We start from the raw sequence: 14192 nt of genomic DNA on the forward strand, positions 1-14192 counted from the left end.
TCACCACTGTAGCAGCAAAAGGATGGAGACAGAAGAAAGTATACACCAGCAAACTACTTTTTGGTTTCCTTAAAAACCAGAAATGTTTAATTAAGCAAGGCAGCTTATAGGGGCAAACACTGACATGTCATCACATGCTGTGTAGGTGTAGTAAATAGTTGATAAATTGGTGTTTCATTCGTAGAATATACAGGTAGAAAAGGATTTCTGAAACCTGCATAATATAGCTTAACATTCCACTCCAACAGTTTGACTTTCATCCTACTCCCTCACGGCTTTTGCTGCTCTGTTGCAATGATTTGATGGCGCAGCTGTGACTGTGGCAAGTAGCAGCAGCAAATTTGGTGGCCTTTAAACAGGAAGTCTAAGTAAATAAGCTGGTTCTTTGCTTTGTTTCACAAACAATAAATATTAAGTCAATGCCTCAAATGGAAGCCATCAGGGTGATATGAAAGATACAGAGCTTGTTACCTGACACATATTTGACCCCTGCATCAGACTGAATGTTGATTTTGAAGATTCTTTCTAGTTGTCAACAAATATCATGTGCAGTCAAACCATCAATAAATGTATCCTTCTTACAAGTATTGTGTGTGTATCCAAAGCCTGATATATCTTATTCCTCTGTATCGCAGAGATCCACTGGTGTCCAAAAACTATGAAAAACGCACTGTTGCATTGGGTGACAAGTTCCTTCATAACCATCAACACACACACTCCAAGAAATACTCACTGGAGCACCAAATGTTAATTAATCTGATGCTGAAAATAGTCCCTAACAAATGCACTATTTCCTCCTGTTTGAGTAACTTTTGCTCAAAATCAAACAATATATTTGTGAGGTGTTCTAAAACATTTTTGTCTTCAGAAAGAATCAGTAGGCTTGGGGCCACAGACAGGGTAGGAAGAGAATGGCTAACACACTGTTGGAGTCTTTCAATGAAATTTTCTTAACAATAACAAAAGAATAGAATGTTGCCTTACCCTTGAACTGCCACTAATGTGTTCAATCTTGCTGCCAGGTAAACTATTCAGAAAAGACTGTCAAAACTAAAGCAAATATCTACAGTAAGACTTACTGCTGCTGGCCAGCTTGAGTTTAGTCTTCTCTCGGGCTGATCTGAAGATGCCATTGGGCTTCACGTCATCTTCCTCCTTTTCATTGTCTCCTTTTTTCTTGGCCATGTCATTCTGTTTCTTCTTATAGGTTGGTTTAGGCTGACGCTTGGCGCGGCCCTCCATTTTGCTCTCACTGGTGTCAGAATCATCTCCCCCGCTCTCTGAGCCGGACTCACATGGTCGTTTGTTCCCGCGCCTTGATGAAGTAACTGATTTCCTCTCCTCCCCTCCTCCTCCTGCTGCTGCTGCTCCTCCCACCTTCTCCTCCGGCTGCCTCTCTCTCTCCACTTTGCTTCCGCAGTCTTTGCTCATTTCCACCTCACTGGAGGTGGAGGCACTGAGATTGACGGTGCAGGGTTTGATCATTTCTGACATGGCTGTGGTGTTACTTGTGCTGGTGGTGGTGCTGGGTTTAGTACTGGTGGAGCTTGTACTAGCAACTGTGTTCCTGTCCTCCTCTGAGTGACGGGTTAACCAGGCTTTCTTCAGCTTGTGGTAGTTACTGGGCTGTCCGCTGCTAGTCGAGGACGACCCAGAAGTATGGCCGTTAGGCAGGGGACTGGACTTGCCTGGTGTTGTGGACCCACTTGCCGAGCTGCTGCTACTGCTATCGACCGAGGATGATGAGGCTTGGCTGGAGGAGGGTGGAGGGGGTGAATTGTGAATGGGAGCTTTGTCAATTGAATCCACAGTTAGAAAAGAGTTTCCAGTTGTGATGGATGTGGGAGCACTGTAGAAGCTTCCTCTGGAATGGGCTGCAGCCAAGGCAGCTTTGTGCTTCTTAAGGTGGACAAAAGAGGAGGAGTAAGACTGACTGGCGCTAGAAGCAGAGCTAGGTGTTGGAGTCAGGCTTTGACTGGGCTGGGGTGTCCCTGCGGGACTAGAGGGAGGTAGAGACCCACCTGGAGATGTGGTGCGTGAGCCTACACTCTCCTGCTGCTCTCCTGGTCCAGAGTGGCTCAGCATCAAGCCACCAATACCAGTTTTATGGGCTGAAATCTCTACCCGTGCTGAGACTGAGCAGCCCAGCTCAGGGATGGATGCCCCACTTTTAATCTGTAGGCCAAAAGCTGATGCAGCTGAAACGGCAGTCCTGCACACTGAGTTTATGGTACTGGCTCCCAAAGCTCCCTGCATGCCACGCATAGAAGTCTTTTTATACCGGACACACATGTCATCCAGGTTGGAATTGGGTTGGATAATTCTGCCTGCTCCAGGTTCTCTAACACTCTCCCCTAGTCTAGGACATTCCCCATGAAGCTTGGATGAATACAACGTCTCCTGGGTCAACTCCTTATGGATCATAGCACCAGATTTGTTAGCACCAACAGGATTATCGTACTTAATAGATGTCGATGGACGCACAATGACTGATGCCATTGCGGCTTGGGGCTTACCCCTTGACACTCCTTTCTCTCCGGAAAAGGACCCTCCTCTTTCCTGAATCATCTCTCCACCTCTCCACCCGTCTGTAGATGAAGTCACAATCTCCCCACTGATGGCTGAGGCCACAGAGGTGACAACGGCAGTGTTTCCATGACCTTTGACATCCCTGAGTTCCGGCAGCAGCGTGGGGGGCTTCTGCTGCTCTGCTAATGTTTTGTTACCAGCTGCAGCTAAGCTAACTGGTTGGATGGGTGTGAGGGTTGGTGGAGACAAGCGTCCACCATAACCGGCTCTCTCCCTCTCTCGTTCTCTTTCCTTCTCCCGCTCTGCAGCCTCTTTGCGTTCCAGCGCATGCTGAGTGGGTGGATGGAAGACAGGCGCTCGGTGGAGAGATGGCATTGCCCTGAGCTGGTGTTGCTGCTGTTGGTGGTGGTGGTGATGATGATGGTGATTGGGGGCTGCGGAGAAGGAGGAAGATGTAGAGGAAGAGGAAGGAGAAATGGCTGGGCTGCGGCGTTCTATCCTGTCCATGTGGTGCGGATGTTGCTGTTGGACAAGTGTCACCTGCTGGCTGAGCTGCTCAGTGATTTTCCCTGCTAAACCCTCTCCTCCCTCAGGCTGGTGCTTAATGAGGGGAGGGGGCTTGGAGAGGGAGGCTTTGGAGCTGTAGCTGCCCAGGGACAGAGCTCCCTGGCTTGGCACAGCAGCCCCAACGCTGGTAACAACTCCTGGAGCCCCTACAGACACTTTGTCGTAGTAAGAGCTGAGCTCCTTGGAGGGGTAAAGTCTTGGAGGCTCATTCACTACACTGTTGGACAGCGTGGTGAAGTAGTTGCTCTTTTCTGACTGGATGACGTGGGGATGGGCATGGCTGGCCTTGGGACTTGGGGAGGCGAGAGCTGGTATCCGGACGGGGAAGGCTGGATCTCTGCATCTTTCTCTGTCCCTGTCCATCCCTGGGTCACTGGAGCGCTGGATCTTAGCTGTGAAGGGAGCAACCTCGATGCTCTCTTTCAGGATTTGCCGATTCTCCTCTTTATATTTACTGGCTCGATCTACTGCTTGAGCCACATCCTGTAAAGAAAATGCAAGGTCTGATTTTCTCATTTTCAGTGAGATTAGAGCACTACATTTTCGATAATCTGACCAATAGACCAATAAATGGGCCTGACAAAAGCACTGGATTTAAACAAATTAGTGGTGCCAATCCTAGTTGGTATGGTCCTGACCTGCTCTATAGGTGTCCTGAGACAACATCAGTTGTGATTTGGCCCTGTATAAATAAAACTGAATTGAACTGAACTGAATGTACAGATGTGAAGTGAGAGATCAGTGTCTCCTAAAACAGATATGACTGAAAAGGCTTACTAATGTTTCTCAAAAGAAATAAGTATGAAGATGGATCATTTGGCAATATATGAGCCACTTCACACCTGCAGATGGGTACGCTAATAGGTAACACTTTTATTTTTAGGAACTTTTGTGAATCCTTTTTTTTTTTTTAGCAAGTATTTATTCTTGCTTATCTATTAAAAATAGGATTTTGATTATTGAGCCATTGCTCATATTTAACATGGAGATTTCATTCATGCTGATAATAATAATAATAATAATAATAATAATAATAATAATAATAATAATAATAATAGTGGAGTAGTTTACCTGTGTATTTGCCAGACGAGCCTTGCTGTGAGGGTCTAGGTAGAGGCGGTGTAAGTGGATGTCTTTCCCAGTAGGGGTTCGACTCCTGTCTGTCTGCTCCTGTTTCAGCTGGGCCAACGTCAACGTCCTAATTGGGTCCACAAAGCCTTTCTTATCCACATCTCTGCACACAGACAAGTCAAACATAAAGTCATTACATTTCACCATATGCTTCAACAAACTAACTTGGAAATGGCAGCTAATTGTTTGTTCTATAAAGTTACCCATCTCTGATTTGTTTATGTTGTCCTTTCATGTCTTTCCTGTTATGTTCAAAACATTTTATTTATAAATGTTTGAAATAAGCTGAAAATCAATTAATATCTCCAAAAAAACTAATTCTGTCTCTCAAAAGAATTGCAGAACTAGGACCAGAAGGATCCCTGCAGCACTATCTGAGCATGGTTTTCATAGCGAGTACTAGTAGTAAATTAGGCAGCATACTGTAATAATCTAAAGCACATATACTACTCTTGCTCTTTGTCAAGGTAAATAAATGTAACAGAAAACCACAAATATAATATGATGTATTTCAAGGTATTTGCAATTTTCATCAAAATCAGAAATGCTTTTTTTTTTTAACAGGGAATTATCTGCAGCCAATCAGATGGCTGCTTTGGTTACAGACGATCACATCAGTGTAGATTTATAGGTATCATTTTGTTAAGTGGGGTGTCATGTTTTCAATTCTGAATCAAAAATCAATTGAAATGAGCTGTCAAATTCAGTAATCAAAATAAAAAGCAGGATCTGTGATTCTCCCAGTATTTTTTTTCCTCTCCGTGCCCACCTAGTTGCACATCCAAAGAAAAAAATATATAACAAAACTTCAAAGATGACACAGCGTAGTTTATCAGCTGCTAACTCATGGTAAAACATAAGCTGTATCTCTGGAGTCTGCGTCAGGAGGTGGAATAATCAGTTGGATTTGTGTATTTTCCAATTAGAGTTTCACTGCTGGTCTTTGCAGAGCTACGCTGATGCTGTAAACCTGACTGAATACTGACTGACAGACAGATCAACAGTGCTGTGAGGACATGGGTGTATACAGTGTATGAATTGTAAATAATCACTGTTACTGAACTGCGAATATAAACGCTGCTATTTCAGTCCCGATTTCCTGATTTGATTTGGTTTTGTGGGGACCCGCAGTTCAACCTGGAGCAGACTTTTGAGATGTCTTTCTTTTTGTGGTTGTAATTGGACTAGACTGAACTGTTTTGGAACTGTGGGGAAAACAAAACAGACTCTTTACCGACTGTGGGACGAGTCTTTTGCATGCACTCACTCACACACACAATATTACTTTGCTTGTTTTATGAATTGGGTTGTGCTCCATTTTTTCTGCAGTGCTGGTTGGTAACTTCACAGTTTGATTGGCATCTCTCTTACTGTTCTAACTGGTTTAATTCTTAGTGATAGAGAATTTCTTGTAAAAGCTGATGAATGTTCATTGAAAAGCTATAAAATGATGTGTGTGGCTCCTCAAGGTTCAATTTTAGGTCCTACTCTTCTTTAATCTTCATATGCTGCCACTTGGAAACATCAGAAGGAAGCACCGCATCAATTTCCATAGATACGCTGATGGCACACAACTTGACATTGCTGAGAGAGAAACACAATGACAAACTGTATGCACTGGCACTAAACCTCCGTCAACAGGGAGAGAACTTGGGAGTCATCTTTGATTTCAGTTTTGAATCTCATATTTGAAACATCACAAAGACTGCATTTTATCATTAGAAAAACAGCGTCAGAGTGCAACTGTTTCTCTCTCAAGCCAATACAGAGACACTAATGCATGCTTTTATTACCTGCAGAACTGATTACTGTAATGCTCTGCTTTCTGGTCTCTCTGATGACAATATAGCTCAATTACAATTAATTCAGAAGTCAGCTGTACATCTGCTGATGAAGACCAGAAAGGGAGCTCACAATTTTTAAAGCCTCTGCAATGACTACCTGTTCACTTCAGGACTGATTTTAAGATACTTTCATTGGTTTATAAAGCTTTTAACGGTCTTGGTCCTACTGCTTTTATCCTATGAATTTACTAGAACCCTCCGGTCTTCTGGTAGTGGCCTTTTAATTATACCAAAAGTCCAAACAAACACCCATGATGAGGCATCCGTTTGTTTCTATGGTCCTCGTCTCTGGAACAGCCTTCATGAACGCCTGAGAGTTGCTGAGAGTGTTGCGATTTTTAAAAGCAAATTTAAGACCTCCCTTTTTAATCTGGCTTTTTTATGTCTGGTTTTACTTCATCTAATCTCTTCAGTTGTTTTATTATTTTATTCGCTTATTATTTCTATCTTTATTTTCCTTTTAATTCCCCAACTTACACTTTTCCTCACATTATTTTGAATGTATTTAAAAGGAACACCTTTGTGTTCCCACTGACTCCAGGATAGTTATGAGACCAAAGTGGAAAGCTTCACTGACTAGCTTGAATGCAACTGGGCAGAACATCAACTAATGTCATGAATGTGGGAAATAATTAGGAAAATTGTTGTTAAACAGGCCTTGGAAGCCAATCCTGGTCCAATATTCAATGTACACAAGTTGATGTTGAAAAATGAAGCCTCCAATGCACTGACACCAAGGAAGGCCTCAGTAAAGTAAGAGACATCTGCTGTGTGGTAGTTTTGAAACTACACATATTTGTATAATCATTGATTCAGGATGTTTTAATGAGGAAGAAACTCTTCATTAGTCAAAGCACAGTGCTATCTGCAGGGAATCTTTAATGAAGCTCTAATCTTGATCCTAGTAATGCATTTTGAATACTTTATATTTTGAATAGTAAAACATACATTTAAAGGAATTGGCCAATTATTCAGGTTTGGATGGTGTTAGACTGTGATGGTAGATTATTAGTTGAAGCCAGTCCAACATCTAAGAAATGTTTTCATGTCGCTGGTCTTTCTACTCACTCTTTATGAATGTCCACGCTGGCCTTTGAAAGGGGAGGGCTTGTGTGTGTGTTGATTTTGACAGGGGGGCGGTGGGCATCGGCACTGGCTGGCCGAACAGGAACATGGCTCAGCAAACCCAGACCGTCACCAGCACTACCAGCAGCCTGGTGCAGCCACGGACTGGCTGTGTTCTGCAAACACAACACAGACAGAGAAACAACATTAATAAAATGATAACTCAAACACAGATAAGGTGGTCATACATGTCACAGTACAAAAAATGAAAATGCAACACCTGGTCAAGCTAAAGTGTGTCCCATAAATTACATGTACATGCTCATTTCATGAATCTGTCTTTCATCTGGACACTAACTGGTATGAGAAGTGGTATAAATGGTATAAGAGGGATAATCAACCTCAACCTCTACACACATGTAAAATAACACTACATGAAGGCTTATTTTCTAATAAACACACAGCTTTTTGTCTATTATCCCTTTCATGGCCTTCATACATTACAAATACAGTGTGACTCCACTTCCCAATCAATAACAGGTCAGACCTAGTGAGTGTACAGCCCAGATTAGATGAGTGCATTTGAACCTCTCTTTGAGGTGACACACACAGGACCATAGTGATGATTTCATATAAGGACAAATCCTGGATGTCCTCCGTAGACAGGGAGTAATGGAACAACCCCCAACTTAAATGGAAAACAGCACATTTTCAGGTTCACAGCTTGAAGCCTGAAATTCATATAAGCAATTTCAATAAAAATCTGGGAATTTTTGTTATAAATATATTTATGAATCTATATATGATCTATTTTTTCACCTACTTACATGTAAATAGCAGTTATATGTTTATGTTAATTTATGTTGTTTAGCTGTATGTCTATGTGTCTTCATGAACATTGCTCTTGGAACTGTGTGGAAGTACACTGAAAGCCACTAAAAACCAGTCAAATTCCTTTATGCTTAAACAAACTTAAACTCTTTGTGTTTTCTTTAAATATTCCACAGCTTCAGTTGTTTATTCAGCATTAGTAGACCATCCAGCGTAATGTCATCATCAAGTGTTCTGATTCACAGCTAAAAAAAGACAGCTTTTGTTTGTATTGGTAAATGCGGACAAAGTACACAGTGTAGAAGCCCATGTTCTGAACAGACACATTGAAAACATTAACAAAAAGGAACATTTGCATTTTGGAACATAAAACAGCAAATTTAAAACACTACGCCATCCAGCATACCTAGTGCATGATGGGAAATCTGGGCCGTCCCTAATAATACAAGACAAGGTATGCACATCTGTCCTGGAAATGGTATGCATGGATGCTAACACTATTGTTAGGTCCTTTAGACCTCCGGTGTTTGTCTTGGGGGATTATACACATAGGTCCACATATAAGTATGTGGACATTCCAACTAATGCAATGGTAACATTATTGACGTGTTTCTTGTCTGTTAACACCCACTGCCCAGACTTTGTCTTTTTTAAACTTTATTAATTAATTGACACAGGGACTTAAATGTCACAAGCCACAATCCTACAGCACAATGGTTGGAGGACGCCGTCAAACAACTCCATAGCTCCCGGGCATGCACTAACTGGGACATCTTTGATGAAGACTTGAATAATATGGTCATTGCTATTACAGACTTTATCAATTTCTGCACAAATAACACTATCCCAGTCAAAAAAATGAAACAATATCCCAACTCCAAACCCTCCTCAAATAAAACTGTGCCTCAAAGAGAGTCACACGTGCATACACAGTTCCTCCAAAGACACACAAATACAGGCCGATATGTAAACACCTACCCTTCTGAGAGAGGCCTCAGTGACAGGATTTTCAGGATGGACCCACTTAGCTGTAGGAGGCAGGTTGAGTCCTGGGGGGTAGGAGGCTGGCGTTCCATTGGGGTACTGCCAGAGGATGGGGTATAAGCCCAGCCCCGCTGCCCCGCTGTGAGCCTGGGCTAGTAGAGAGGGCGGAGGGGGGCCCTGACCCTGAAAACAAAGATGTATTTTAAGTTGATTTTCACAGTGTAAATGATATTCAGCTTCAAACTGTCATATCCTCATTGGATAAACTGGGAGAGGATGCAACATTATGCTCGTCCCATCCCATCTGCCCCCCACACTTCAACCCCCAGCTAGATTTTACAACATCAACTGTCTTTGCTTTGTGCTGTTTTAAATGGTGTGTATGTATGTGAAGTCAGACCTGTAGGAACTGCTGCTGGTGTGTAGCTGCTGGGTGGGGCAGGGCAAGGTGGCCCAACCCACCAGGAGAGTCAAGCCGAGGGTGGCCTCCAAGAAGAGATGCTGCAGGAGGAGGCATGGCTGGGAGCACCCCAGGGGGTAAAAGGTGAGGGTGAGGTAGGGCAGAGGTGTGAGGAGGGGCGAGTAGGTGGGAGGCAGCATGGGGGTGGGATGCAGGGGTGAGACAGGGGGAGTGAGGAGAGGGGGAGTGGAGGGTGTGCAGGTGGGGATGGAGATAGGCTGCCACGTGGTTGGAGGACACAGTGGCAGAGGCAGAGTTCTCTGCGTCTGAGCGGACCAATGCTGGGTCCCTGTAAACAGTGAAGGTCTCATTCTTATCAATGATCAGAGGGCTCTTGGTGCTGCTGCTGCTGCTCGTACTGACTCCAGCCGACTCCGACCGCGCTGGCACTGGCTTGAAACCAGACCGTGGAGGTTCTGATATTTCTATTTTAGCGGACAAACGGCCTGTCGGAGGAGGGGAGGTATCAGAGTACCTGGGTATTTTATGTTTAGACACCTCTGGGGAGGTGTTGGGTTTGGGTTTGGAGATGTCCAGTAGACCTGGGTGGGGCTTAGGCTTGAGAAGATCAGCTGGGTTTGTGTTGGGGTAGGGATGGTGTTGAGAGTTGTTGTGGTGCTGTAGTTTCTGTTTCAGGGAGTCGAGCTGTGCCGGGTTGGGGCTCATTTTGGATTTTGCTAGGTCAGGGGGGAGGACTGTGTTCATCTTGTGGGGAAGCGGTTGCTGCTGTGGGTGTTTTCTTGTGTCCTCAGGCAGAGACGGGCTCTTAATGCTGGGGTGGATAGATGTGTAGTGCTGCTGTTGTGTGTGCTGCTGCTGCTGATGCTGATGCTGATGCTGCTGCTGCTGTTGCTGTTGCTGTTGCTGTTGCTGTTGATGATGATGAAGATGATGAGGAAGGACGGTTTTCTCCTTCTCCACCAGCACCATATTTTCAGCCATTGATGTGACAGGCCTGGAAAAAAAAGAAAATGGATTTTACTTATGAACAGACCAAATGATACAATATTTCATGCAAAGTGAACCTGACTTAAATGAATACACTAATACAAAATGTGAAGCCTTCTATTCTCACCTGATGACCTCAGAGGGAGCAAACTCCATCTTGCAGCCTAAGCTCCTGGCTGCTGTCATACCACCTCCCATAATGCCCTGCTGCTGCTGCTGCTGCTGCTGCTGCTGCTGCTGCTGCTGCTGCTGCTGCTGCTGCATGGGAGGTTCAATATCAGTCCTGCGTCCTCCTTCCGATGGAGAGGGAGACGGTGGGACAGGAGGCGAGGAGACAGGAGAGGGGTTGAGGGGGAGGTAAGGTGAGAGGGATGTGGATTCGGCCTTCTGGGAGGCGAGGAGCGCTGACACTGCCTCTGAGCTCTCCTGGTGCACCGTCGCCTGGGCGTCATCTGTAATGTCGATCACACTACTGCCATGGAGGTGGGACAATGACGGCGTCTGGGATCGAGATGACGCTAACAAAAAAAAACATTATTCTATAAGGATACTGAACTTACTGATAATTATCATATATATATATGGCAGTTGCCATGCGTCAGTGGACTGTACCTTTCACAGTGTTCTTGCTGCTCTCAATAATGCTTCCCTGGATGGTATCAGGCATCAGAGGTGTCTGTTGCCGTGGAGACTGGGTTATCTGTGTTACTGCAACCAATTCCTCCTCCTCCTTTGTTATGATTTTGCCCGTTTCCTTAACTACACCCTTCTTGTTGTCCTCTGCTGCTTGAAGCTCCACCCACGGGGACAGGCGACCAATGAGAGGTGAGGAGTCATTCATTTTTGTGCCCTGCAGTGGCTTCTCGTCTTCCTCCTTTTTTGAAACTCCACTCAGCTTCACATCACTGTTACGAGTCTTGAGCTCATTCTCAGAGTTGGGCTCTGAGGAGGAGGAAGAAGAGGAGGAGGAGGAGGATGACGAAGATGAGGAGGAGGAAGAGGAGCATGAGGAGTGGCCGGTCCTCTTGTGTGGATTTTCTGAGTCACTGCTCTCTGACAGATCAGACGTCATGTCAGTCTTCAGCCTTTTAAGACCTGCCTTCTTCTCATCTTCCTCGCCCTTCCTGCGTTTGTTCACCACCTGCTTGGCCTTTGACTTAGTTTCTGGACAAAATTAAAAAACACATAAGTCATTTTTAGATACTCATACACAGGTTTGATTATCTTCAAGGGTTGTTTGTTCAAGGGCAGTTGTTTCTCTTTTCACATCATCCAATTGTGATTACTCAAGATCGCTGATAGGCCATCTGATCACCAGGGGGTGCTGCAGAACACGAACATGGACGAGCTGGCGTCAGGAAATCTGACAGCCACTTCACTAGTGGGTACTAATTGGTGCAACAATATCAAAGTATCATTTTCACTTGCCAACCCTCCCAATTTTCCCAGGAGACTCCCATTTTTCATTTCCCTCTCCCAGTTTCCTCTCAGGGTCAAAATTTTCAGATATTCCTCTCGATTTACGACAAATTCTCACACATTCTGTTCCTTTTCATAATCACAACGCGTTTCTGGCACTGTGCAGCATCTATGGGCCCTACAACTCTAAAAATCAACTGTTTCCACCTGGACAGCAATACAGAATGCACCAAACGTGGTTTCCTGGCATGCATTGATGCCGAAGGGCTGCACGCGTCTCAGCCTCTTAAGTAAATGAGGGACGAAGAAAGAAAAGAGTAAGAGCAAGAAATACTCTAGCAAATTTCAGACAGCCTGGTAAGAATAATTCCTGTTTCTTATAGAAGATTTTAAAGGAAAGGGGCATGCATTTTGTAAAATCTGCCCATTGATTTTTCCATCAAGCAGAGAAGTTGTGAATCATCATTGAGAGGCTGACAAACACAAGAAGGCCACAGCAGTGAACAGGGCCAGCAAAGCATTGCAGATCTGCTTGGTAAAAAGAGGCCTGATGCATTTGTATGTTGAGACCAAGATGGATAATTTAGTGGCCAAACAGAACATCCCCTTCACCTTCTGTGATGAAATGAGTCAGTGACAGAAGTGACTCCAGACATTGCCAAACAGTACTCATGTGGGCAACTCAAATAGTGAAAGGAAAGCCTAATATTATACCACTTTGCCACATTTTCCCCAGAGCAACCTAGCTAACGTACTTGTAAAAGATTAATTTTCTATGCTTTTGTAATCAAACGTGATGTTGGACTAGGCAAGGCTAAATGTTGCAGTCCCATCGTGTTTCCCAGCTTAAGTGTCAGTTACTGGCCATCTGAGACAAAAAGGAATCATTCCAATCACTGCCATGGAAAAATCATTAAAACCACAGGGCTGCCTTGAATGTGTATATATAGAATCTTTTGATGTCAAATTTGAGTGTTTGATGGCTGACTTTTCTCACCTCTCCCTATTGTCTCTTCTCTCCTGTCTTTGTCCTCCTCTGGAACACTGCTATCTGATCCTTTCCTCCTGGAAGAGCGAGAGTTGCGCTGCTCCCTCTGCTCCCGCCCACTTCCGCCAGGCGAGCTGTGTGATTGGCTGGTGGGTTGCTGGCTTTGCTGTGACTGGCTCTGCTGCTGGGAGGCCATCGTCCCCTGGGAACCTTTTGGGTTGGGGCCTGATGAGGTCATGATGGGGCGGGGGCTGTTGGCTTGGGCTCGCGTGTAATGACTCTGTAAGAATAAACACAGTCATACATTAGCTCAAGCACTATGAATGTACACACCCAGTTATCATGTATTAAGTGCAGTTTAAAGCAATACAATTTTCTTGGTATTTTTTTGGATTTAAACTATGAAGTGTTGTCAGTATATTTAATCTATCTAGTTAAAACTAATGCAGTCTAATCCAACAGCTCTGCAGTAAAAAGAGAGGTTTTCATGGAGGTCCTACACTGATGTCACCATCTAGTGTTGAGTGCCATACTGAAGGGCAGACACAATGCACATGAAACAAATAAGTGGGTAGTTCACTGTTTTTCATCAACCTGTTAGTAAAGAGGTTCCGTGTCCACCCACTAACAATTTGACTCATCTTAGCTCTAAAGAAGCAGGTGCTGTGGACACAATAGTAAAATAAGGGAGTTAAATGTGTATGTTGCCTATAGGAAACCTCCTCAGTTGTTTACATGCCTAAAAATAGCAGCATATCCTCACACAACCTCAGGAAACTCTGACGACTGCTAGATCTACCAACATGGAACACAATCATTGCACACCGCTGAGGTAATGGAAAAGAAAAGCAAATACAAACTAAATCCTAAACATAATATGTGGTTACTGACGTGTCCACCTCTCATCTGTATCAACAGGACTTCAGGCTTGCTCCACACAACACAGCCCCATCCGTGTCTTAATATGTGAATGAGACCAATATCACTACAAACCACATTCTGCTGCATGCTTCTTATGAACATAACTCCAGTCAAACTCCAATCCAAAAGCTGATTTTTAAACCATTACTGTCTAAATTATGAAATTCATCCTTTTTAACAAAATCTTCTGAAGCCTTAGGGCTCAGAGTTTGAATAGAATAGTGGCACCTTCTCATTTATTACTGTATCCCCTGCCCTTCTGCCTTTCAATTGCTGATGTCCACGAACCTCAGTGACATTTATTGTTAGAAACACACTTAACATTTTTCATAACAATTTGGAACAAATGTGTCCGTGATAGAGGATATTTTCATATTTGATAACAGCTCACATGAAACACAGCTACTTCAGTCATCAGTAATAATTAACATGCTATAAGCTCTGAAATCATTTGGGGAGAAGTATTTCTAACATTCTTAAATCACTTCAACATCACTTCAAGTAG

General features: G+C 43.9%; 1 protein-coding gene across 1 annotated transcript in view; it reads right to left on the reverse strand.

Moving 5' to 3' along the window:
- Positions 1-14192, reverse strand: part of jmjd1cb (jumonji domain containing 1Cb) — a 141068-nt gene that overhangs the window by 14733 nt on the left and 112143 nt on the right. The window contains exons 8-15 of the mRNA XM_070989876.1: positions 12776-13046; positions 10972-11523; positions 10487-10877; positions 9352-10366; positions 8946-9134; positions 7140-7312; positions 4168-4330; positions 1080-3579 (exon numbers count right to left, since the gene is read on the reverse strand). Coding sequence (XP_070845977.1) covers positions 1080-3579; positions 4168-4330; positions 7140-7312; positions 8946-9134; positions 9352-10366; positions 10487-10877; positions 10972-11523; positions 12776-13046 — 5254 coding nt within the window. The remainder of the gene's footprint in view (positions 1-1079; positions 3580-4167; positions 4331-7139; positions 7313-8945; positions 9135-9351; positions 10367-10486; positions 10878-10971; positions 11524-12775; positions 13047-14192) is intronic.

This window comes from Chaetodon trifascialis, chromosome 21 (genome assembly GCF_039877785.1).
Source record: "Chaetodon trifascialis isolate fChaTrf1 chromosome 21, fChaTrf1.hap1, whole genome shotgun sequence".
NCBI classification, from domain to species: domain Eukaryota; kingdom Metazoa; phylum Chordata; class Actinopteri; order Chaetodontiformes; family Chaetodontidae; genus Chaetodon; species Chaetodon trifascialis.